This window comes from Akebia trifoliata, chromosome 15 (assembly GCF_017979445.1).
Source record: "Akebia trifoliata isolate Shusen 1 chromosome 15, ASM1797944v1, whole genome shotgun sequence".
NCBI lineage: Eukaryota > Viridiplantae > Streptophyta > Magnoliopsida > Ranunculales > Lardizabalaceae > Akebia > Akebia trifoliata.
The window spans coordinates 1,751,227-1,778,246 of NC_141389.1; the positions used below are offsets into that span (position 1 = coordinate 1,751,227).

Below are 27,020 nucleotides of genomic sequence, written 5' to 3' on the forward strand. Positions count from 1 at the left end.
AACTGTCTCCTTTCATCTGTTACCGTCATGATTGCTCTCTCTGCACCTCTTCACCCCCTACTGGCCCACGTCATCTCTCTCTCTCTCTCTCACGTCACGTGATTCCTTCGAATCCATCACGTGATGCTCTTCCACTACATCTTCTCCTAACCTTTGACTTATTTTTTTAAAAGACAAATTTACCCTTACTGTTGACAAATTTTTTTTGCTTACGTTATTTAAATTTTATAAAAACAAAATTTTAATATTAAAATTAAAAAGAATTATTGACACACTATGTTCTACTTTTAAAACCTACCCTTTTTCTTTTCTCAATTAAGTGATTTTCTTGGGATGTTTATAACCATTCATTATGCTCTCTTTTTAAAGATATATATATTTTCAAGAATTATATGCTTTAAAGGATTTTTGAAATCTAAGAAGAAAGGTTGGGATCATTTTTTTAATTAAATATTTTTTTCAAAGAGAGAAATGAGCCAATTTCTTGGCGAATTTTATTCATGGCGGATGTTGAGTTTAATTTCACATTGGACACAAATAACCTTGTCTCTTTCTCCTTATAAGCTTCTCAACTTCTCTACTCATTGTCAATTGATTTTGAGTTAGACCATCAAATTTATCTTGGTATCAGAGCTTTCATTTATAGAGGTCGTGGGTTAAAATCTTTTTACCTTTAAGGGTGAGAGGAAGTATTGAGTATTAGTTTTTCATTTATTCTCAAAAAATATAATAATAGAAGCTGCTTTCCCCTAACATCAATTGGATTTAGGGTTAATGGTTAGTTATCATAGTATCAAAACAGGCCGTCATCTCATCCATGTCATCTAGTTCATATCTCTATGTGCTTTGGCCCAGTCTGACCCACACTTGCAAGGACGTGTTGAGTTTAGTCTCATATCAGACACAAATTGTCTTGTCCTTCTCCTAAAAAGCTCTTGGGCCTCTCCACTCATTGCCAATTGATGTTGAGTTGGAACCCAAATTTATCAAATGATTTTTAGTATAGAATTTTTTATTTTTATTTTTTATGTTTAAAAAAGAAGAGAATTTTAAAAGCTCGAATTCTTAAAAGATTTTTGAAACCAAAATCATTTTACCTCTTTAATTTTACCACTCCTCTCTCTCTCTCTCCCTCACCCATGTTCCCTCCCTTAGGGTTATCAATGGACAGGTTCAGGTCGAGCTTAGTTGAAAAAGTGGATTGTATCGTAGACTAGTTTTATGCCCTTATAGGGCTAAGTTGGTGAAGTACAAGCTCGGCACCAATGGGCTTAGGGTGTTTTTAGGATTTTTTAAAAATAAATAAATAAATAAAAGAGATAAATTTTTTGTTTAATTCGATTCCTGATCTCAAGTCTGTTAAGAACTCTATAGGAAGGGATGGAGCCAGGATTTTGCCCATGTGAGGGCATCCAAGAGTAAATTTTTTTTGTGAGGACAATTAAGAGTGAATAAAAGTAGATGTGTGGGCAGCTAAAATTAAATTTTTTGTGTGGGGCAATAGTAGTAGATTTTTTTTTTATCCACCACTAAAATCTATCCCAATAGCTCACTAATCCATAGAATTTAAAAATTCTTGTGGGGCAAGAGCCCCTAGTATAAATCCGTCGTTGTCTATAAGAATAACAAATGGAGGTCTTACTATATTTTCATAACCAAAGTGACTTTTATTATCGACGATAATTTACTTTTCTAATTATAATATAGAATGATAAAACCTAATAACTTCCTCTTTTAAGTCCGCTCATCCCTTCCGTTTATTATCTTTTTATTCAGAGAAGGAATGAAATGGGGAATCCCGCTTCTTGTTAGAGATATAGGGAATTATACGGCTAAACGACGATCGAGTCTCCTCTTTAATATGACTTGGCCATAACAACAAAACCAAACTCAATATAGCATATAATAGAATGAGACCAAATTAGCTAGCTAGGTCTTAGTCATGAGAACGTTCACTGATCTTTCACCTTCTCAATCATCTGGCATTTTTCCTACTAAAATAAAATATTGCTTTTGGTGGAAAAAATGAATTTTAAAGAAAATGCACAATTATACAACCGAAAAACATTTTCTCATGGGAAATCGTTTTCCCTTCCATTGGCATTGTTCCTAAAATTTTCATAATGATAAGTATATTAGAAAATGGGTTTTGTTAACGTGTGCCCCACGTTAAGGTGAAATACACTTTGAAAAATGGTTTTCTTACCGAAAATGCCCTTAGCATTTTTATAACACCAAAATATCCTTAAATGTTTATTTACAACTTGTATTTAATTCAGCTTAATATGTGTCGTAAGGACACAACGTAACAAGACCCTCAAACAATTTAGGGTCTTGTTAACGTGTGCTTTAGGACACACGTTAAAGTGCAATAAATGCACTTTGAAATTTGACATCTGAAGGTATTTTAATATATATATATATTTTTTTCAAATTTTAAAATGTATTTATTCCACTTTAATGTGTTCCCCCGAGTCCAAAAAATTGTTATAACATAAATATGGGTATTGTTAAGGAGTGCCCTAAAGGCACAAGTCAAAGGGCCATAAATCCACTTTGAAAATTTGGATTTAATATCGAAAATGCCTTTAAAAAAAATATTTTTTACCCAAATGCCTTTAGATTCCAATTTCCATTGTGTATTTATTGCACTTTAACAAAATTACTAGCTATAAGGAGACAATTTTATTAATGAGGAAATTTCAATTTAGTGGACACGTGGCAAATTTATGTGGACTTACTACTCCATTTGTTGACAGCAAATCCAAGCTCAAGTTATTGGGATTTAAATTCTCAAAAGGGTACATAAATTTTCCCCCATTAATCAAAATGACATTGTGGTCCCAACTTTCCTTATTTTCAGGTTTGGCAGGGGGGGGGATCTAATACTGTTGTCGAAAATCTATGTTCTCATTATGCCTAAAATGCCCTTTGCAACATCCACAAACATGATTTTAAATCTCGTCGGTGATCGAGATGACTTGTCCGATATGTATTAGTATTGTCCACTAACAAGATGGATAAACAAGTCAAACGTATCAGGCAAGATTTAAAATCATAAGTCATTTTTCTCATTGTTAAATGAGACAACTCAAATGTATCGAAAAACTCGCCTGAGACGACTTGATCTTGTTCATGGATGAGATCAGACGAGACGTCAACACGAGTTTTAACACAATACCTACAAATGATAAAAAAAAAAAAAAAAAAAAAACCGAATTATAAATAAAAATAAGTAAAGATAGAAGAATGTGAGGTAAAACTGTGGGGGAGACCTCCCAAGGAGCACCACTAAGGCAACAAAAACTCACTCCACAAAAAAATATACAAGTCTTGTGCAACCCCAAAGCTTACCACATCAATGATTTGCTACCTTAAAAACAAAGTTCTCAAAATAGTTTCCCAAGAACTCCCCAAATACTTTGACAACAAAAATAAAGAGGCTTTGATGCTCAAGAAATGAAATCATTTAATTTTTTTTTCTTTTTTTCCTTAATTTCTTTTGACATTTATCTCTTTCCAAATATTTCAAGAAATTGGGAATGACAATAAACTCCCTAAGATGTTATCTTTGGTAATAATTGATTTTTAAGGATTTTTTTTTTCTATTTTTGGGGAGATAAATGTGTTTAGCACCTTCTGATTTTATAAATAGAGATCTTTAAGATAGTAAAATCAAAGAAAATAAAATAAAATAATGATTGTTATTGATCTGATATGTGGACATAGGCTTACTGTCGAACCCCATAAATTCTTGTGTTGTGTGTCATTTCTTCTTTGATGTTTCGTTTTTTATTTTTTCACGGTCAAGACCGATACATACTAATCCACATTCTCCAAAATCCCATTCTACTTATTTTATAATCCAAAAACTCTAGTTCACATGATCATAATTTTTTTCACGATAATTTTACAAAAATCAACTTGCCTACTTAAATTGTAGAATCAATGGATTCATTAACAATTAGCACTCAGTCTAGGATTTGTTTTTTATGACAAGAGTTCTGAACTCATAGGCCTAACTAGTAAGGGTGAGGCAACTGGCCTCTTAAAACAGTATATCTCACTCAAATCCTCCTAATAAATGCAATACCTTACAAATCACACATACTAGATAAATCGGGATAAATCCCTGTGAGTGACTAACGAGGAATGTTGAACTTGACAAAAGCTCCTTATTCGACCGTTCCAAGTCAATGATGTGGAATGTGGACTAAAGCCTCTTTCTCCTAGTGTTTTTGATCAAATCTTGGAAGTACTACCAACAAGCCTTATAGGCCTTAAATCTAAAATGTCATTTTTCCCCTACTTTTTAATTTTTCACATTGAAAGTATAATTTGGAACTAAAGTCTCAAAAGTCCCTTTTCTTGAAATTTAATAATCCTTTTCATGAAATCATTTTATAATACTTCCCAACATTTTTTATAAAATTCCATCGAGAAACCATCAAATCACTTGGGCTTTCTCACATCCATGCTTTCGTAAAAATGATGCTCACTCTCATGTACATTTTTCACTTTCGAAAATAAAAAACTTGGTGTTATTATATCCCTCCTTCATCCATTTAATTGACACTCGCATTGAACTTAAAATAATGGAGTAACTCGAACTCATTTTCATGGATAGGTACGGGAAGAGAAGAAGATATGTATATAACACCAAATACCAAAACTATTATTGGTACCCCAACTTTTACTTATCACATCTCAATTTTTTAAATTATCTACCACCCCAATTAAAGATTAAAACACTCTTCAAACATTATCATGACTCGGTTCAAGATACAAAAGTGACAAAAATGATGTGGTGGCGTGCATATAACCGTAGATGCTTTTTACTCGTATCTCATGGAAAAGCATCTACGATAATGTGCACGACAGTACGAATTTTTGTCACCCTTGTGTCACCCCAGCAAGACTCTTACAAAATATAACACTTGTTCAAACCATTACAATAGTTGTTTACAATCATGGTTAGGCTAATATAAAATTCTAAACCCAAAAAACAGTGATATTTAGCTATAAAAAAAGAAAAAAGAAATAGTTTCTATCAGCACCCCAACTTTTACTTACTCTCAACCATTCACTTATTTTATTTATTTTCAATTGGGGTGTAACTAAGTAAATGTCGGAGTGCCAATGACAGCTCTCTTTGTTTTTCTCACACAAGTTCGTTCTTCCTCAAAAAGCTTCTAAAAGAAAAGTTCCCTTCTCTCTCTCAGGTTTCTTCTAAGATTCAGGGTTTATGGCAACCCTAGGAGGAAGAGATATTTGGCATCTATTCAATCTTATTGGGGTCTTGTTGTATAATTTTATGGATTGGTGTGTTATCAATAAAAGTCAGTGTGGCAATAGAGATTTTCCAAATTTTATTAGGAGACAATAAGGCTTAAAAAAAGGATTTTTCTTTTTGATCCAACTCTTTCTGTATCCAAAACCCATACATAAAGACGGATTGAAAAAAAAAAAAAAAAAAAAAACCCTTCAGAATCCCCCATTCCACCATTAAAAGGAAATCCTAAGAAAAAAAAAAAAAACAGAAAGGGCTAAAAATTTACAAATCTGCCATTAAACCCAAAGGCCATAGATGCTCTCTCTCATGAAGCTGTCGATTGGTGCGCGTGAGACTGTGAGAGTGGATATAATCTGTGTTTGTTAGTGGAGACGCGCTCACATGAAGGACACATAGTGAGAGTGGTTGCTGGTAGATGCGCGTAGAAATTGTTGGAAGTTTTCAAAGTTCTAAGCTCTTGAAGCTCCTTCTGCAATCTTTTGTTCTCCTCTGTTAATGTTTCACAACACCTCTTCAAATACTCGCAATCTACCTCTGTTTGCTTCAATTTTGTTCTGGATTTTTCAAAGATAAAATCAAGGAAACAAACCCATTTTACAAATCTAGATTTTATCTTTGTTTGATTCATTAATTATAAAAAATAAAATATAAAAAACACTACTGGTACTACCTTGCTCTTCTGTTCTGAAACCAGACTTCTACTTGTCGAGGACGAAGTTTAAGCTGTTTGGCTAAAGCAAGTTTTTGTTTCTGAAATTTCAAATCAAACACAAAATGGGTTTAATAGAATTTATTTTTGGAAAAAAAAGATCCCAAAGTTTTGATTTTTTTTACTTACTGGGTTGAGGGTGTTGTGTTCTTTGAAGCTTTCTTCAAGAAAAGCAGATTGTTCTTTAGAAAGTCTAAGTTTTTTCCGAATTAAACCGTTTTCTTCTTCATCACTCGCTCTCGATGACGCTCTTTCATTATCGATTTCGTTGCATCCATCTTCGATTTCCACTGATCGATTGACATCGAATCCTCTTACCAGACCCGAACAAGTTTCAGAATTTCCTGTAAAAAATAAAAAAGTAAAAAACCCCTAAAACGAATGAAAAACAAGAAAAATAGGCAAAACCCAGATCTTAAATCCCCTAAAAGGGACAAAAACAGAGAGATTTAGATAAAATAAGATATGAAAATTAGTGGGTTTACGATGAAGAGGAACGCGAGGTAGAAGATCGAGCTGAACAAGTTGATCTACAGATACCCTTCTCTCCTCTGTTTCTTCTCCATCTTCGTCTTCTTCTTCTTCTCTACCATTAAACCCAACCTCTGAACCTACACAAAAGGTTAAACCTTTGTTGTTAATCTTACGATTCTTCTTCAAGAACCCAAACGACTTCGAAACATCTCCCAAGCTCAAACCCAACTCCATATGTCAGTCTCTCTCTCTCTCTCTCTCTCTCTCACACACACACACAAAGAGAGCAAAACAGAGAGAAAACCAGATAAAGTAGACGATCAGATAGAAAAAAGAGTCTTTTATAGAGAGAGAGAGACTATCTCATCTCATCGGATTTCTTAAAAGAAAGAGAGTTGCAGACATCACAAACGGTCCTTTTTTATTTCTCTTTTGCCCTTGTGAGAGAAACAAGTTTGACCGACAAAAAACCAGGTTGACAAACACACGTGAATCCAATATTTTTTTTTTAAACAAAAGAAAAGTTCAGAAAATCAGAGCTTCTCCTAACCCTTTTTTCATAAAATTTATTTTCTTTCTTTTAATAATATAAATTTTAATTTTAAGAATCAAAGGACCCAACCCATTATTATATATAATTGACAAATGGGAGTTACTATTGCCTCACCAACTTTTACTATTGCCAGACCAATTTAAAGTCTTCAATAATCAAGATGGGGTGTGAGAAGTAACTCCAAAAAGAACCACTTGATTTCTCTATTTAATCTTACCCCTCATCCAAGAGAAGAACTCTCTCTCTCTCTCTCTCCCTCTCTGATTAACATTAAGTTTTGTTAATGGAGATTTTGAGCTTGATAGTTATAGATGTGTGCTTCTTTGCGAGATGATATTAACACAATATAAATGCTAAGATTTTTTTGTCCTAAAGCATTGGTGTGTAGTAAAAATAAATGGTGTGTGCATTTGTTTTTTTTCCAACAAATGGTGTGTACATTTTATTTTTTGGTGTATCTCTTATACTTCAAGTGATTGGTGTGATAATAATAAAAGTTGATGCGACAATAATAACTCTCTTTATAAATACAACCTTATGTTTCATAACATCCAGACAAAATCTTGAAGATACAGAATCTTATAAAATCATTGTAATAGTAAAAGTTGGTGTGGCAATAGTAACTCTCTTTATAAATACAGCCCTATGTTTCATAACTTCTAGACAAAATCTTAGAGTCAGAATAAAATAGAATCTTATAAAATCATTGAAAAAGTAATGGGGTTTGAGATTAGGACTTGTTTGGAAGAGGATTTTGTGAAAGTTGGAAATACAGATATAAGACTCTCAAAATTGAAACATCCAAACACTCTCCTGATTCCAAATTGAACAATAGTACCAGTTGAGAAGTGCAGGTGACCCAACCCATTAAATTTTGGGAGACTTAGATTGATCAACTTCAATGATTCCATCATGAAAAATAACACACAAAGCACTATTGAGTCGATTTGAAGAAACGATAAATTTTTCATACAACTTTCTACTACCACATTGACTCACAATGTCTACCTAGTCTTTTATGCCAATAATTGTTGGGGCAATAGCAACGGATTTTTTTATCCGTTGTTGTAGATCGAATTCAAAAGCTCCAAAACCCTACAGAAAAGGGGCTAACCCAAGAATCTTTTTTAAAAAAAGCTCAAACATCCATCGAGAGGGGACTTAAGGCCTCACTGGATCCTTGTTAGTAATCTCCTGTCTTATTCTTTAAAATTTATTTATCATTTTTTTCAATAAAAGTATTATTCTCCAGATTATTAAACTGTGCTGAATAATTCACAGATTTTAAGTTTGAAATGAATAAAACGTGGTTTTTATGAATTTTTATAAACGTAATAGAAAAAAAAAATGCTACTATAACTCATTGTATGTTGCAAAGTATAAACTTGTAAGTTGTGACATGTAACACAAGTCGACTTTGAAGCGGCCATATTTCAACATTTTAGAGGAATCCACATTTTACGTGACAAATATCCCTTTTATCTTTAAAAAAATAATGACACTACCCTCTACGTTTATTTGAGATTACACTTTAATTTTACAAATTAATAATTTGTCCCTTGACTTTATTCTTCTTTTAAAAATCAATGGAACAATTACCTCAATGTCCTCATTATCACCATTAACATTATCAATTTCATCATCATCATCACTATTGACATCACTATCATATGGCTGATTTTTTTAAATGAAACGGATAATACGCACATGAAGCATATGCTGCATATTTTTCATTTATCAAATTTTTGGTCGAATTTTAGATCGGATTTTTGTAATCCAAAATCGAATATAACTAGAATTTTTCATCAATCAAATTTTTGTCATATTCCGAATTGCTAACTAGGCTCTGGCTATCAAAAATTGTTTTTTTTTTAAACTTGTCCATGAGTTACCCTTAGGTAATTTATCCTTTATAAGACCATACTAAGTTTTCTAGGGAATATTTAATTTTCAATATTTTTTTTTAATTTACTTTTAACTTACTTGCACTGCATGTAGTGTAAGCACTCTAAATGGCTAAGAAGGAAGAGAATAATTCCTCCATGTGAGTAATTTACCCTTTATAAGACAATAACAAGTTTTCTAAGGAACATCTAATTTTAAATATTCTTTTATGTTTTTATTTTTTTACTTTTAACTTACTTGTACTGCATGCATTGTAAGCACTCGTAATGGCTAAGGAGGAATAAAGTAATTCCTTCATGTGAAGTAATCTCTCATTTTTAAATTCATAACAAGTTCTTTGAGGAACCTTTGCATGCATACACCTTTGTTGCGGAAAATTCCCCACTACTGCGTCCTGTAGGAGTATGGGAGTGGCTGATCATTCTCTCAGACCATCACATACTTTTATTCTTAAAAATGTAAAAAGTCAAAGAGTGTTATCCTCATGGATTAGTGTTTACAACTCAAAGCATACTAAAAATAGTCCAATATGGACACATTTACACACACTCACTTTTATGTTATCTCATGCACTCATCAATACATGCATTCTAACTCAAAAAATCCTAAAAAAATAGTTTTACTCTTAGTTTTGGCCAATACATAGTAACCATCAACTTGATGGGTGAGATGAGGTGCCTAATATCTTTCTTGTCTCATTATCGAACCTCCTTACTCTAATCTTTGTTGCGAAAAAACTTAATTTGACCGATCAAGATTGATAAATTACGAAAATAAAATCAGAGAAAACAATGAACACAAGAGATTTAAGTGGTTCGACAAAATTGCCTACGTCCACGGGCAACAAAGATATTTCTTTACAAAACACACATGTTTAATTATGAAAATGCCCTAAAAAGTTGTATGGACACCCAAAAAAATTTAAGTTCCATAAAACCAACAACCTCTTTGTTAGACTAAATTTGAATCAGTAACTCATTAAAAAATAGATTTTTAAAACTTATTTTATTATGTCCATTCACACCTTAAATTCTTTGAATGACGGCGACTCTCAAATCCAAGTAGACGAGGTTTAAATATTTAAACTTTCAATGTATCTATAGTCACAATAACTGATAAATCCTTATAAATTTTGAAAATTTTTGTACTGTAAATCCGTCCCTGGACATGGGATATTTTTCATCACTGCGAATCATGAATAACCTTTGGAACTAAAATACCAAATTCACTAATACTAGATTGAATTGCAAACATGTACAAAATGAACTAGTTCCCAATGCGATTCGTTCTCATTATGATTCGTTACTATAATTACTTTTATCGGATAAGTTAGGATCCATTTTGGAAACAGTTAATTTGGTTAGGAATGGGTCGGGTCAGCATATTTTGGCCTGGTTAATTTAAAATCAATTTTAAAATTTTGTAGAAATTTATATTTATATTGTTTGAAAAATAAATTAAGAGACAATTAATATTAACCCACCAAATCAACCCCAACCATAAATCCAAATATTAATTAATTATTACATTTATTCCAGAGATTGGTGATTGTTGAATTCTTACCAACACGGATTACACGCCAAATCATATCTGAAAGATTATTAGCTTTTATTGTGTCCTTTTTTTTTTTTTTTTTTTTTGTAAGAAAAAAGCTTTAAATACTTTTGTACATCAATGGGTGGTATGATCATCAAGTTTTGATGATGATTTGACTTATGGCAGGTCTACTCATTGGGACCCACCTTCTTAATAACAAAGATTTTCCAAAAGTCCAACTAGCCTTACTAAGTAAGGATTCCACCCATAGTAATTATCCTCGGGCCCACCTTCATTGAAAAAAAAATAAAAAATGATCCGATTCAGGGTTGTAGAGGATAAAATTTTACGAAGTTCGATTATTTTTACAAAAAAGATTAATTTTTATCGTTGAATTTTAATTTTATATTTAGGAGTTATGTGGAAGTTCGATAACCGTCCATTTTCAAAATCTTTGACTAATCAAAAAGAGTTTTTTGATTGATTGATTTATTTTAATTTTAAATTTTTCATGAAATCTAAAGGGTTGTAGTGTTGAATTGCTAATGTGATAATCCATTTGAGTAAAATAACCCTTAGTAAGATTTAAAATTTTATTATGATAATAATTACAACTGTCATCCAGTAGGGAAAACTCTCTCTCTCTCTCTCTGAAAACCACCATTTTGTCTCCACCCTAGCTAGGGATGACAATGAGTAGTTTTGGGCCGAGTTTGCTTGAATCCTAATCCATTCCTAAAGGTTACTATACGTTAGATTATCGGATTTAAATTAACTAAGCTCAAGCCTGATCCTAGCGAGCCTAGATTAGGGTTGAGTCAATCTTTTTAAATTTTCAAATTCATATTTTAGTAAAAAATTTATTACATTTTAACAAGGATCCAAATCTCTATAGCCTATTCTACTTGAAAATATTAGATATGAAAGTTAATTTATTATAAAATTATACATCTAACTTTTGTTTCTTAACATGGGTATCCTCACCCTTCATCTAAGACTAATCTCACGATCACCTGCATCGCCTCTTCAAAAAGTACTATGTGCGAGTGGTTGAGTCAAGGGTCAACTGGACTGTGAAGGGTGGCCCCAAGGATTTCACTGCTTCGTGGGTTTTTGAATACTTGACTTACCCTTCTTGAAGAGCTTATCAAGACTCAACTTGCCACTAAACCAACTCCTTGGGGTTACATCTAACTAATGTATAGGGTTGAGTCAAGACCTAAAAGTGTATAAGAATCATAGATGTTTTTCATCGAGATACGACTGAAAAAGTATATATGGTTCCTATCCATTTTCATGTCAAGATGTGTGATATGAGGTACAAGTTTGTTGTCACTCCAGTACGACTCGTCTTAATAATACATATCTCTAGGTAAGTCTTAACCTGACCCGATTTTAGTGTATTGGAAATTATTTAAGCTCGACCCTACCTTAGAGGGCTCAATGTCCTGGACTAGATCTTTATTTTTCCAACAGGTCGGGTCAGGTTAGTGGGCCTAAAGCCCAATTGACAGCCCCCACACCCAAACAAAACGCAACCTAGAATCTAGGTCGGATACTCTAAATCAATAATTGTTTGGCCCATCCCTAAGAAAGGACACAAAAAAAAAAAGTGGTAAAATACTGCCAATTAGATATGTGGGGTCAGGAATAAATCTAGCAGTCGTGGGGGGTGTCAGAAAGAAAGAGAGAGTGTGAGAGAGAGAGAGAGAGAGGAGGGGAGTACTCCACGTGGAGTTATGTGGGTATATTTTGGTTAGAGTTTAAAATACATTGGGCTTCTAACAAAGCCGTTTTCTGTTTGGCACGCAGCCCAATATTATTATATACAAGTAAAAAGTGCCACATGGACACCTTAAGAAGGGGAATCGGTCTTGACACGTGTCTAAATAGTATTAATTTGATGAGAAACGACGACGAGTAGGATAAGATTATAACGAGAGTTGGACAAAAATACCCCCACTTGACTCTTTAGAATTTATTCTTTTTCTAGAGAAAATGTTTTCTAAAAATTAAAATTTCTAAAATATAATCATGGGAAGATAGATTTTATCTCTTTATTTTCCTACAAAACAATAGAATCTAAATTTCATCGAATTCGAATACATGATTTATATGAAAATATCATAAGAGAATTTATTTTTAACGTAATTTTAAAACTTGTGATCTTGAGATGACTTGGCCCAACGCTTGATGAAATCAACTTGCCATGTCAACTTGAAAATGCATCGGAGTCTAGTGGAATACTCGACCATGTTATTTTACTAATTGGCTACATATAATATTTTTATGGAGAACATAAATTTTGTATTTTGTTTATTTTAAAGTATTAAAATTAATTTTAATATTTATAAATTTAATATATTTTCCTTTGATTCATTCAAGTTGATTCGTGATAAGTCAATTTGACCTAACTTGATGGAAATCTGAGTCAAGTTTTTTGAGTTTTAAAACGATCATTTTGGTCATTGGTGTGGTGGTAATCTAGGGAAAATCAACAAATCATTTTCTCCAGAGATCCAGTGATTCTCTTCCCAAAGTGAAAAAAACTTGAATTCCTAAGAAAATATGTAATCATTCATTTTCGATCCATATGTTATTTTACTATTTTACCCTCTTATTTCATATTATTTATACTAATAAAAAAAAAAAGATTTTAAAGCAATAATTAAATTACTCCAGTCTAAGCATTAATTGAACCCTAACGGGTGCAACTTGGTTCAGTTTGAGTTCAAATTGGAACCGAACCGACATTGGTCAACTCCACTAAATAAGAATTAGAATCGAACCAAATCCCATTAGAACCAAAACAACTCGAACCAAACTAAAGTCGATTCGATTCTATGGGTTGCCAATATTCTATAAATTGTAAGTAACATTTTTCAATGAAAAAATAAATATATAACAAACATAAAATTTCATACAATAAGTCACTAATTTGTCCATAAAAAGTTATTAGTATATCCATAAAAGATCATTAATCTATATCCTAGCTCCTAAAATAATTCATAATAATAATTATTATATATATATTTCATTAGGGTTTGGTTCTCGGATTGGTTCGATACAAGCTTGATTCGAGAAAATTAAATTAATCGGTTCTCCATTTTTGTAACCCGATATTGAACCTCAATTTGCTCTAAACCGAACCAAACCACCCCAAAACTATCGTCTTGGTTCAGTTCTCAGTTTGAACTGGACCAAGTTGCACTCCTATTGAACCCATCTTTTCCTAGGCATAATTTTATTTTATAAAAAAAAAAAAAACATTTAAAAAAAGGTCAAAATAGTCTTTATAAAAAAGGAATTTAACTGATAGGTTGGTAAGTGAACTCCTTAGATATTATAAGGGAGGTAAGTTCAATTATCAAAATGTTAGAGGGTCAAAGTATAATTTACCCTTAAAAATAATATTTTTCAAGAAAAATAATTTTCTTACCCATTTACCATGCTTAATCTTTTATGGGAAAATATTTTCCTAGACAAGAGGAAAAATTGGTTAGGAAGGAAAAAAAAATCATAATTTAAAATCAATAATTTCAAAGAACAATGATTTTTGGGCCCACTTTCTACGGCAATCTTGTAGAGCCAAAGAGTCAATCAACATAAACTCCTTTTTGGTCGACAAGATGGATTGAACCATCTTTTGATGACCACGAGGGATGAAAGGTGTGTGGTCCAACTCCAAGCATTATTAGTTAGGAGTGGTGATGATGATGGTGACCGGTATTAACCGGTTGAGTAACCGGAACATGCGGTGGTGTGGGGTTAAGGAGTATGAGTTTCTGGTCATGAATGTCACGCTTTTGGGATTTTGTAATAATTCAACTGTCATGCACCACTCTCTTATATTAATGAAAATTGTTGGAAGAGAGAGAGAGAGAGAACATAGGAGAAGCATGTCTTGAGAGGTGAGAAAAGTGACCTAGAAAAGCTGGGCCAATTTTGACTGTCCCCAATGATTTCGAATTTGAAGTCTTTATGATTTATTTATTATTATTATTATTATTATTATGACGGGGGTGTTCGAACTTACAAACGATTAGGGGGGACGATAGAACTAGGGCCGGAGCCGAGGCATATGGGTCCCTCCCCCAGGCATGTGTAACGCCTGCAGATCTCACACACAGGGCGGAGCTAGGATTTTCTTTCAGTAGGGGCAAACTTATAGTTAATTGGAGGGGGAGGGGGAGGGGGAGGGGTGGGGGCAACAGGGTCAAATGGGGGCATATTAGTAATTCAAAATGCAGGGGTATCTCAAATTTAAACATAAATTCAAGGGTATCTAAAATGCCTTTAAAAGCTAGAGGGGACAATCGCCCCCAATGTCTCCTTACTAGCTCCACCCCTGATCACACGCTCCAGGTAAGTGAGAGTCTGCCCTTGCTGGTGGCCCAAAGGAAATACTGCTCATATTGGGTATCGAACTCACAATCTACAAACTCTCATTGCTTTCTAGATCCAAAATTACCATTGAGCCACCCCTCAGAGTTTTTTAGGGTGTGTTTGATTATCGATGGAAAATGAGTCGGATTTTTATTTTTCTTTAAATATCAATTTTTTTAATAACGTAGGGTAACTCACATCCCTTTCGAGTTGTGGACTAATCCAACGTGGTTACATGTCTTGACCCCATAGAAGTTTTCCGATGTGTAACATGATAAGTCAAGAGGCCACCTAATCACAAAAACATGACTAGAGGGAGCAAACCCTGAGCCTAGGGGTGTCACTGGGCGGGAGGGTTTGAGTCAGGTTTGATTGAGCCCTAACCTAATCTTAAAGAGGTGGGTTCTACCTAGATTGGCCCTATACCTTTGTTGGGCCTAAATCAACTAGGCTCTAACGGGTTCGGGCCAACTAAAAATGACTAAAATTCAAAAGTTTTAATGAAACAAATTTATTTTTTTGGGTATGTGATATAACCTATAAAGGTTATAGATGAAAATTAAATTGTAATTTGACAATATATTTTACTTTTAGTAAAAGAATATTCATCTAATTAAATATATTACGAATAGTTCTATAAGATTTAGTAGTCGGCCGGGCAAGGTTAGGCACTATGAGCTCCTTGTCCAACCTGGATTTTACGGGGCAAAAATTATTGAATCCGGCCCTACCTTTGCAAGCTCAATATGATGACCCTAACCCTTAATTTCTCGAGTAGGCGAGTGGGCCGATGGGCTCAATTGACACCTCCACGTAAGCCAACCTCTTGGACGTAAAAATCACATTTTCCCTATGTTCGATTGGTTTTTTTTTTTTTTTTTTTTTCATGGAAAATGGATTTTCATGGATGCTTATTTTGTCAACTATGTATTCTATTTCTAATGTGGGTCCCACCCCAATGAGTAGCTAGCCCTCTAAACCGGTGATTGGGTTGAACAAATGTCCAATTGGTCCGACTCGATTGGAACTAGGACTGTCAACGGTCCGATCAACCCAAAATTCAATCCCTTCAAATGCCTCTAGATACGGATTGAGGATTTGAATTTCATAAGGATTTTCAACCATGTCTCATTCCGAGAATATATTATGGATCTCTAAGATAAATCTCAACAGTTGGATCTCAAATATACATGATTGAGATTGTGCATGAACATATGAATTCAAACAATATCTATTTTTTCAATCAAATCATATTTAAAGCAATCCAGTTGTTATAAGGTCAGATTTTGGTCCAAAAATATTGAGATCCGATAAAACCCGATCCAACAAAGGTCTAACTCAATTCTTATTGGATAAATCTCATTGTCTTCTACTTCTCCCAAAATCCTATCTTGTTCTAGTTATTTAATGTTGATGTTGAAGATAAGGGGAGGACATTTAGGCCATTTTCATTAATCTATAAGAGAAGACCAAGGTCAATGAAGCACATCATCAGTTCAGAAATATGGGGTATCTCAAATATTCAACAAAACATAAGTGGGTGTGTCTAAATCACCCATTTAAATTATCTATTATTATTAAACAAAGGATTATGTCTAAACCCCTAAGTAACATTAGCATTAGAAATAATTCCAAAAAAAAAAAAAAAAAATCTCTTATTAAATGTTCAGGAGATGAAATTTACGTCTTACGAGCTTTTACGCTTTCGATCAGAAACGCTTCCCCCAACATGCATACACTTCTAAATGTAAAACCAATTTCTAGATTACCTATAATATCGATCAATATTTCATGAAGACAGCACAAAGCAACAACTATAAGATCTTTGCCGATCTATGTTGTTTTTTTTTTTAAATGTTTTGGTATCAAAAGATGTCAGAGAACGCGACTTCTACTAGAATGTAAGAACAAGGCAGCATGGATCAGCTTCCAGGGGTCGCATCACTTCGGATTTGCTCAAAGCCGTCACTTTGGAATTGTTCTAAGGATGATGGAAGGAGAAGTGCGAGCCTTGGTTTGTATCGTTGAATCCTTAGTCCCCGTTCAACTCTCAGTCTGCAAACATAAATAATAAACAAGCTTCGCTTAATTAAAGACTCGAATTACAACTCTCTATCCTAATAAACAATTGTAAGAGATAGAGCTGTCAATCGATCGGATCAGACCCGAAATCTAATCCGTTCCGAAAACTTTGGGTCTGGATTGATGTTTTGGATTCCAAGGCAGATCTGATCTGATAAGGTTTCGATCCAATATCTTATTGGATTGGATCTGGATCTGGATCTAATCAACCATGTCCCAATCTGATAATACGTTAGAAAGTATATAAATCTGACTCAAAAATTTCACTCAGTCTGTACTTGGCTGACGTGGCAAAGGGCATAGAACCAAAGATCTTTTTCTTCGGGATACACAAGGAAAAATATACAACGGTTCTATGCCCTTGCCACATCAGCTGAGTACAGACCAAGTGAAAATTTTCGAGTCAGAAAATCATTTAGGTAAATTATATTATATATTTGTTGAGATATATAAAGTTTATTTATACTTTGTATATAAAATCGGGTTTGGCTCAATCCAGACCCGATCCGATTGTTAAAGGATCGGATCAAGATCTTAATATTGAGATCCGATACCCGCACTGGCAGAATCACATATGACACACCCACAACACACTACTAATCAGATCCCTATTGGATTGGTACCGAATCGACCTCGATCCGACCCAGACCCAATCCATTGACAGCCATAGAAACTAGAAAACATTACAAAGAGCGATGGAAATATTCTAATTATGTTTTAGCTCAGTGTTTCAAAGAAATGTGACAAAAATTACATAATTAATTGCAATACTGCTGAAGAAATATCACAACGTTAGCTTAAATATATATATATATATATATGAATCGTGATAATCTGACTACCCCATGTGGCATACTCAATTGACTCCCCTGACGTGACTACCCCATGTGGCATACTCAATTGACTCCTCTTACGTGACAAGTTCGGGAACCGTAGATATGTACGCATCGGGATACACAACTACAATTCCCCATAAAAAGTGTATCCCGAGGTATACAGATCTACGGTTCCCAAACTTGTCACGTCAGGAGAGTCGATTAAGTATGCCACATGGGGTAGTCAGATTATCACGACTCTCTCTCTCTATATATATATTGGTGCATTAAAAAAGTTATGTAAATACATGTGTTTTTATTGAAACATGAAGAACTGACGTAGAACTACCTTGGACAAGATACGAATTTTGCATGAAAGCTATCAGAATCATAGAAAAATAATTTCTTAAATTCTCCAGGGTTTCCAAAGTTTCCATAGCACATAGTGGAGATATGAAAATTTAATTATTCAAATAAACAAAATAACTTACCGAGCACGAACTCTTTTAGCACGCTTTACATGTTTCTGTAACAACTCATGGGGAGATAAATGCTCCACAGAACCTACATCCTGGAAATCAAAACAAACCAAGTCAATTTATTACTTCAAAGCAAAGGAAATAGAATTATTAGGTTTTTCTTTCTTTCTTTCCATATATATATATATATATATATGGAAATAAAATAACGAGGTACAAATAAAATATGGAGGAAAAGAAACATTGTTTAACCATTTAGTACCCCACATAAAGCCCGAATAATAGTTCTAGCCAGGTTCAATAAAACTCAATCCTGTGATCCTTGTGATTGCCATGTAATATCAAAGAATTGATCAAAGGGCTCGTGTCAATTGCTATAAAACTATTAAAAAAAACTTAATCTCGTAATGCCCCCATGATTTGGTCAATATTAGAGATAACCCATATTTTAGAAAGAATAATGCTGGCGTGACCTCAGGCTGGAACCTCATATCGCACTTCTTGAAGTGAAAGTGTATGGGAACCATAGATGTTTTTCATTTGAGATAAGAGTCAAAAAGCATCTATGCTTCCTATCCAATTTCATGTTAAGGAGTGCGATATGAGGTTCCAGCCTGAGGTCACGCCAGCACGACTCTTTTAGAAATCCCAAATTTGGTCAACATTAAATATTCCCCTTTGTTTTAAAAATAATGATATGCCCCCCTTGACCCGAGTCTTCTTCATGAGATTAACATAAATGACTTAAATATCTGCCAAGAACTACCTCTACGAACCAGGTTCATTTAAGAGGGGTGAACTATGAACCAGGTTACATAGGTTTATGGTTTACCCCAAAAGAAAAAGACAGATATAATCTTCCTACATGTACACCACAACACTTCATCCTCATTAACGACTTCTTGCTGTGAATGGTGTCCATAGATATAAGAAATAAGTAAGTTGATATCTTTCCGAGTAAAAGACAATAACACTAAAATGCATGCAGTGTTCCAATCACTTTTAAAAGAATAAAGAGCTACTAACCTCTCTTTCTTCATCGTCGTCACCTCCATTTATTTTTGGACAAGTATCTGTCACAGATGTAGGCAAGGGTCTTGGAAAAAGGTTGACGCCTTCGCCAAATTGTGGCTGCCAATACCAAGTTCACAAGTGTTAAGAAAAAGGGATAGAATGTGATGCAATCTTGCATTCATCTCTTTTAGCTCCTACCATCAAAGATAAGAAAGTAGAAAGCAAATGATAAATATTGCTTATATATATATATATATATATATATATATATATATTACAAAATTAGACTTGGAAACGAACATTTCACTACAGTCATCCATATGTATGTATGTAAATGTTCACTCAACCTGTTGCAAGTAGGACTTTCCGAGGGGGCAGTGTGTGTGACCGAGGGATTAGTCCCACCCGAAGTGTGGGGATACCCATGATATTAATAAATAAAAAAATGTATGTAAATGTTGATGGTGTGTCTAGTAGATGACAACTCATCAAAATGGTGACATGTAAGCATTAGTTGTGGACATGTGGGCCTGTTGAAGTGATGTCCCTTGAACATTTGATCTATCATAAAGAAAACTCGTGAGGAATGAACCACATATATATATGCCGGCCCAAGGTGTGTTTTGACTGCTCATGAACACTGGTGAATATGCAAGATATATTTATATAAACATACACAAGCAAGTGCACTACAATGAGCAACAAAATTCTGCTATCCAACAATGTAATCCAGAGCAATGTGAGACGTGCCCAAGAAAGTAGTACAGAACAAATTATAAAGATATTGAAGAAATGAACCACGTTAATCTTAATTCGGCTAAACTGAAGGATTTCAATGAAATGACAATCACAAAAATTTGGACACGTTATAAAAGGCAAAAGAATCATCTCCCCTTCCTTGCTCCTGGAAAACCAAATCTATTCAATCATCAAGTTGGTTTTTTGTATTTTCTTTTTTTTTGGGTAATGGTGATGGAGGACCAAATAGCAACTTAACGTGTGAGAGAGAGGAAGAGTGAGTGGAGAGAGAGAGAAAGTGAATTGAATAAATAATTTGGTACAAAGACCTCTTTTGCCCTTACTAAAAAAGTGGAGTTAACATTGAATGAAGGATATTTTTTGTCACTTGAAATTATTAGACGATGCTAACGTCCCCACACTATCTTGGACGCTAGCATTCCCCTACATATATTATTTATCTGAGTAGAAAGATTGCCTTGATGTGTGATCTACCTGGCATAAAAACAAATTAGTTATGGAATACATTTGTATTTCCTCTAAACATTTATTTAGTCGCTCTCTTCTATTGCTTCCTAGTGTGCTCACAAATTTAATATGTCGATAGTTAGTATAGCTCTGTATGTCTCCTTTATTCTTTTATAAAGGTACTTCGATGCTTTTTCTCCATTCATTAGGCACCTTTTCAATCAGTATAATATTTTTGAATAGCTTAGCTAGCTGGAACAATCCAAAACTTCCCCTACATTTCCACTCTAATTGGAATACCATTCAGTCATAAAGAAATACTAGTTTTCATCTTTGCTAGCGTTAATTTCACTTCTAAAACCCTAATTCTATGGAATATTGTACACTCTGAGATCTCCCATTAACCGCTTGTTCCAGCCCCTCCATAGCTCTTTAAAAATTGTCTCGATAGTCCCCAATATCATCATTGTTTTAACCCCAATAAACATCATTCTAACCCCAATCAAATCCTTTACCATCAATCTTAGTTAGTTCCAGGCCCTCTAGAGTCCTTTAAAAATACATCATTGTTTTAAATCCAATAAACCTTGTTTTGGCCCCAATCAAATCATTTAGCATCAATCATAACCTTTTCAAACTGGCAACTTATTCCCTAAATATTGTCTTCTTAGTTGTTACAGATTCTATTCAGCCTTTTAAACACTAGCAGCTACCCTTTCCTCATTTTAACCAGTGACCTTTGATCTTATTCAAACCACACCATAACCCAAAACCTGATTTCAAATGCCCTGAGAAACCCTTTATAATTCCTTTAAAGAAACCTTAGAACCAAAATCAACCGCTCCTAGATTCTAGAAGACCCATTGATTGCTCTATATCTTTCCTTCTAATTTTGCTGAGATTTCTTAATGATTCAAAGCTATACTAATATTGTTGCTTGCATTGCCCATTTAATTAATATGGTTGAATAGGATTCATGTTGCCGACCTGATATTTGGGACAAGGTGCAGATGATAACAAAGATAAGAGAGAGCATGAGTTCAAGAATTATAAAATGGGAAAAAAAAAAAAAAAAAACAGGTTGTATCAGAATTATTCATAACATACAAAGCATTAAAAGCTGGTGATTGTACACAAGGACCCATTAAGATGGAAATGAGCGAACCTGAGTTTCTTGAGGCAAACCATTCCGCACCCATGAACGACAAAGTGCATAAATAGAAGCACCATCCGATAATCTGACCTATATAAAGAACAAAGGATCATGAAAAGGCACACCAATGAAACATAAAGCCATAACAAGTTTCACACATTTAAGAAAGATAATATATATTAAAAAGTGACTTCTAATTGTACTCATTGTTGAATGGAGGACAACCAAAGCAGAAAACCAGGATAAGAACCCAACGGATACTAGGTTTTCCACAGGATCAAAATGAAATAGCCAAAATTCAAAATTTTGGACAAATTTCAATAAAATCTGGTATAATAAATAGAATTTAAAAAAAATGTTCTCCTCTGTTCTATTTTCCTAAGGCCAACTAATAGCTTCGCTGAGAAAAAAATAAGTACTTCAAACAAGGATAAGAAACCAACATAAAGAGGATCAACTCTGTATCTATAGGTAGAAGCTAGAACACTACTTCTACAAAGATTGTGGTTCTATAGGTCCCCCAAAACTGAAAAAAAAAAAATTCCTGAAAATTTCGTTAAAATTTAAAATCTTGGCAAGACAGTATGCCAACACATCCATACAGTTTATTCCACATGTTCAAAGATATATCTTTTGAAAACCTTAGATCATTTTAAGCATACCATTTTTTATTGAGACATTTACCGGACAGACCTATCTGTTGCAATTTTATTATAAAATCTCCTTTGCTTTATCTCATTCGTTACTTGAACAAACCTTACTTTATGAATCATGCTACCATGACTTAGTAAGATTTCAAACCTTACCAATGGTCGTTGAGCCCCACATAGATTAGCAATCCAACAATAGATCCTTCTATGTTTCATGGAAAAACTCAGATACAAAAAAATATATATTCAAAAAAGAAACCCTTTTTGAACTTGATCGTAGGTGTTGAAAATGGATGGGTACCGAACTCCCACATTTAAAACTAAAGTTCAACGGTGAAAACAATTTTTTTTTTTTCTAATTTTTTTCAAAGTTCTTAGAATTTTGTCTTTTATAACCCTGTGACATCAGATCACATTTTTGGATACCACAAATTGATGCGGTTAGAATCACTCCAAGGTATGGTAAGTAACAAATTAGCATCATAAATTTGAATTTTATGACGTGGATCCCCTTTCCAGGGTTTGCTTCGTAACAAACTTGATAAAGTAAGGTTCCCTTGGAGTTGTCAGAACTCCAAGGGAGTTTTTGTACTAAAAAAGCAACATTTGGGTCTGCCGGTAAATCCCTCTTTTTTATTTCTATTTTTGCTGGGCGAGCTAGATTAGTGGTCGGTAATAAGTAGGTGAAGACAAGTTTTGAGCCCAGGTCGTGGTATCAACACTCACAAAACCAACTTAGCAAGCTAGCACCATTATTTTAAGCACCATTTAAAAAGAACGTGCGAGATAAGCCTATATACATTAAAATCTATACAATAAAACACAACGGTGGACCCCACTCCCTTTATCCCTTACATAAACAGAGGTTGGGATTTAATCACTCTACGAATCTCGATGACAACTTTTAAATTTATTGTCTCCTCTTTTTTTTCTTTCAGGAATGCCCTTCCAACTTTTATTGACTTACCTCTTATACCTCATTTTCCAAGAATAGTCCTTTAGCTTTATTGTCTTTCCTCTACTACTCTTTTTCCAACCTTGCTACTTTATTGGCTGCCAACTTCTTATTTATTAAATAAGAAAACCAAATATTTAAATAAATTTTTGGTTTGTTTGAAAAAGTGCCCAAGCATGTGTCTTCACATATGACTAGGACACTGTGTTCAATGTGGTAAATCCTTAGAAAAAGAAGTATGCATGTTATGTAGTTGGTTACTTAGTTATAATCATCATGTTGAGTTCAATTCTTTCTCCAACTCATCCACTTTAGGACTTTCACCATCCTAAGAGTGCCCCCCAATTATGTTCCCATCTTCATTACATAAAACTTACATCACGATGTTGATATGATTCTCATTTGAAACATTTTACAAATATTAAACCTCCTTTGAAATCTACTACTACCTCAGAAGCATTAAATAATCAAGATGCATGTATCTAGAATCTAATACTTTGATTGTTACCAACCAAGGTTTTAGTACGAAATGCCCAAGAACCACAAAAATATTTCGTGTTGAAAATTCATACTTAAATATAGAGAATAAAAATGTTTATGTATATACAAAAGGCATAAAATTTGTGTAGCGTGACCTGTTGATCAACATTTCAATAAGATGATGTTAGTCATAAAAAGAACGAATTTTTTAATCAGATTCACTTAAAGCACTTCCGCATATAAATTTTTGTCGGTCCCAAAATTTCACATGCAATGCAATAAAAGACCGCATGATGACATTAATGAATATAATCTCTTAAGATTAGAACATGGTGAGTATCCTTTCAAAAAATGAATTTGCAACCACATTTATAGTGCATGGATTAATAAATAGCTCAAAATTAACAAGATCGTGCTTACTTACTTTTCGATCATTAATTGTGACAATTGTATCGTCTCTACTTGTATCCCTATAGAAAACACGAGGGAAAAATATTAGCGCCCAGATGCAATATAAACAAAAAGATTAAGAATTAATATTTCAAAAACAAAATCACCTTAAGTCTTTATAGACAGTAAAATCAGGAGCTGAAGTTGGTAGTGAAGCAACCTAAAACAATTCAATCCAAAGGAGAAATGAGTGATCTTTAAATGCAATAAAACCTAACCTTGAAAAGCAAAACATCCTCTACTCAGGATTCTCAAGAACAACTTAAACTCTAAATAATTTGATGATAATGACACAAAATGAATACGACAAAATAGACAGCCATGACATTGAATGCACAACATATGAGCTTCGGGGGGTCTGCCCAATCCCCAGCTTATCTTCCAAAAAAAAAAAAAAAAAACTAAAGTGGCAGTTTTGTTGACAATGTGATCCTTAACCAGAAGCTTCCGTAGCATTTTAAAACATTCAGAATACAAAACCTGGTCCATGGGTTTTTCAGCACAACGGGCTCTCCTCTTAGATGGAAAATTGCTCATTGACACTCGTAAATGAGTACGACTAGCTTTACTAACTTAGTAAGATTTAAAAATTTTCTAAGGGTAGTTGAGCTCACCTTGTGGCATCCAAATACATGATCCGATGCCACAGGTTGTAGAGGAAAAATTCTATGAACTTCAACAAAAAGAAAAGTTAATTTTAACCGTTGAATTTTAATTTTAAATTTGGGAATTCCGTGGGAGTTCTGTAACCGTCCATTTTCAATACCTTGGATCAAGCCCCAAATAAATTGTTATTTACTATTTTATTATTTTTTATCTGAGTTTTTTCCATGAAATCTAGAGGACCATGGGTTGGATTGCCAATGTAGTAATCCATTTGAGCTCAACTATCCTTAGTAAGATTTGATATCTTACTAAGTTAGTAAGGAAAGTGTCATCAAATTTCCGGAAATGCAATCGGTTAGGTTATTAAGAGAAACAGAGATCGTCACTAATTTTAAAATCCAAGACAATAAGATTCAAAAAAGATAGTAACCCACGTAAATTGACCAAAATTAAAGACTACCCATGATCAAAATCGTCGAGAGAACAGAATAATCAAACCTTTGGGTGACTGAATAAATACAGTCAGTTAGGTTATTAAGAGCAACAGAGATCATCACTAACTTTCAAATCCAAACGAATACGATTAAAAAAACATGGTGACCCACCCAAATTAACATAAATTAAAGACTACCCATAATTAAAAATCCTTGAGAAAGAACAGAAAAATCGAACCTCTGTGCCATTTAGGTTATTAAGAGCAACAGAGATAATCACTAATTTTTAAATCCAAACGAATAAGATTCTAAAAACATAGTAACCCATTAAAATTAACCTAAATTGAAGACTACCCACAATAAAAAAAATTAAAAATTAAACAAAAAAAAATCCTTGAAAGAGACAGAAAAATCAAACCTTTGGGTCAGTTAGGTTATTAAGAGCAACAGAGATCGTCATAAATTTTAAAAATCCAAATGAATTATAAGATTCAAAAAAATAGTAACCCATAAAATTAACTTATATTAAAGACTACCCATGATCAAAATTCTTGAGAGAGAACAGACAAATCAAACCTTTGGGTGACTCACAATAGGACTATTGCTCTTCACAGGACCAGCAGAGACAGGACCAACCAATTGGCGCGATCCAAGGTGCGAGGGCTGCACAGCGGGGGGTCTCATCGGAAGCAGATCCGAAGCAGGAAACCCAAATTGGCGAACTTGATTTGGAAATGACGTAACGGATCGAGGAAGAAACCCACCAGGATTAGCCACAGTGACCAATTGATCGGTGGATTGAGGTGGTCGAATAATGGTTTTGGGGATGAAACCTCGTCCAGAAGAAGAAAGTGGGTAGAGAAGTGCTTGAGGAGGTAAGGAGTGATCTTGGATCTTATTCATGTTAGAGGGATTAAGGTTTTTGGGGAGAGGTTGAGGTATGAAAACTGGGAGAGATGGAGATGGAGATGGAGTTTGGGTTTGTGGAGGAGAAGTTAATAAGGGTTTTGATGATGATGATGATGATAGTGGGTTTGGGAAGGATTGATGGTTGTGAGGATCTGCAGAGGAGGATGAAGAAGGCTTGTTGTTGGACATGGCGGGGATTTTGAGATTTTTGGATGGAGAGTTTTTCTCTTTTTTTTTTCCTTGTTTTTTTCAAATACTGAAACATATATATATTAATCACCAAGAATTGCACACACTTGGTGTGGCGTTAGCAAAATTTGATGTGGCATTAGTATTTTCCCACTGAAATAATTTGAATCTTAAAATTACAAAATAAAGTAAAGTTGAAGTAAAGGGGTATGTTTCGGGTAGGGTTGTACATATTACTCAAAACCCGAGAACCGACCCTGGACCGAATCCATAAAATACCCAAAGGATCATACAAACCCGAGTTGGTTTAATCTTGATTTTGATTTTCCAACCCTAAAATCACATTGAATCATGGTTTTTAAACTCATCCGAACCGAGACGTATCATTCGAGTTAACTTGATATCAGAGCTGAACGAGACCAACTCACAAAATCATTTTTTGACCGAGATTTATGACTCACGTTCATTTTTTTTTTATTTGACTCATGAGACATCTCAAGCGTATCAAAAAACTTGTTCAAGATGACTCGATATCAGGCCGGGATGAGGCGAGAAGAAATACAGAGTTTAAAAACCATGCATTGAATTCTTATTTTAAGATGGATTGGATTAGGCCAATTTGGTACCAATCTATTAAGGCATTGTGTCCAAAACTGATTTGATAAGTAATGGATTAGAGTCTTAACGTATTGATTATTATTAGATCTCAATATGAAGATCCAAATCCGATCCAATAATAATC

The 27,020-nt window shown here is 33.9% G+C and overlaps 2 protein-coding genes across 3 annotated transcripts; both read right to left on the reverse strand.

Moving 5' to 3' along the window:
• Positions 1-5,468: 5,468 nt before the first annotated feature.
• Positions 5,469-6,920, reverse strand: LOC147383841 (homeobox-leucine zipper protein HAT14-like). Its single transcript, XM_086424711.1, has 4 exons — positions 6,488-6,920; positions 6,132-6,346; positions 5,964-6,043; positions 5,469-5,847 (listed from the first exon to the last, which is right to left on the reverse strand). The coding sequence occupies exons 1-4, from the start codon at positions 6,708-6,710 to the stop codon at positions 5,598-5,600; spliced, it is 768 nt and encodes a 255-aa protein (XP_086280837.1). The 5' UTR covers positions 6,711-6,920; the 3' UTR covers positions 5,469-5,597.
• Positions 6,921-16,694: 9,774 nt separating this feature from the next.
• On the reverse strand, positions 16,695-26,338 carry LOC147383842 (uncharacterized). 2 transcript variants are annotated; one of them, XM_086426264.1, is made up of 7 exons: positions 25,772-26,338; positions 24,248-24,300; positions 24,115-24,160; positions 21,618-21,695; positions 19,259-19,363; positions 18,245-18,324; positions 16,695-16,911 (listed from the first exon to the last, which is right to left on the reverse strand). In XM_086426264.1, exons 1-7 carry the CDS (start codon positions 26,276-26,278, stop codon positions 16,779-16,781), a joined length of 1,002 nt encoding a protein of 333 aa, XP_086282390.1. In that variant the 5' UTR covers positions 26,279-26,338; the 3' UTR covers positions 16,695-16,778. The 2 variants fall into 2 exon arrangements, with proteins under 2 accessions (XP_086282390.1, XP_086282389.1); XM_086426263.1 differs by having other exon boundaries at positions 25,757-26,338.
• Positions 26,339-27,020: the final 682 nt, after the last annotated feature.

Coding starts and splice junctions, on each gene's coding strand:
- LOC147383841 (XM_086424711.1), bottom strand. CDS start 6,710: ATGGAGTTGGGTTTGAGCTTGGGAGATGTTTCGAAGTCGTTTGGGTTC. Junction 6,044..6,131: donor AACACAACACCCTCAACCCA/GTAAGTAAAAAA, acceptor TTGAAATTTCAG/AAACAAAAACTTGCTTTAGC. Junction 5,848..5,963: donor TTTCAGAACAGAAGAGCAAG/GTAGTACCAGTA, acceptor TGAAAAATCCAG/AACAAAATTGAAGCAAACAG.
- LOC147383842 (XM_086426263.1), bottom strand. CDS start 26,278: ATGTCCAACAACAAGCCTTCTTCATCCTCCTCTGCAGATCCTCACAAC. Junction 21,696..24,114: donor TCACAATTAATGATCGAAAA/GTAAGTAAGCAC, acceptor TTCTTTATATAG/GTCAGATTATCGGATGGTGC. Junction 19,364..21,617: donor GTTTGCCTCAAGAAACTCAG/GTTCGCTCATTT, acceptor TGGTATTGGCAG/CCACAATTTGGCGAAGGCGT.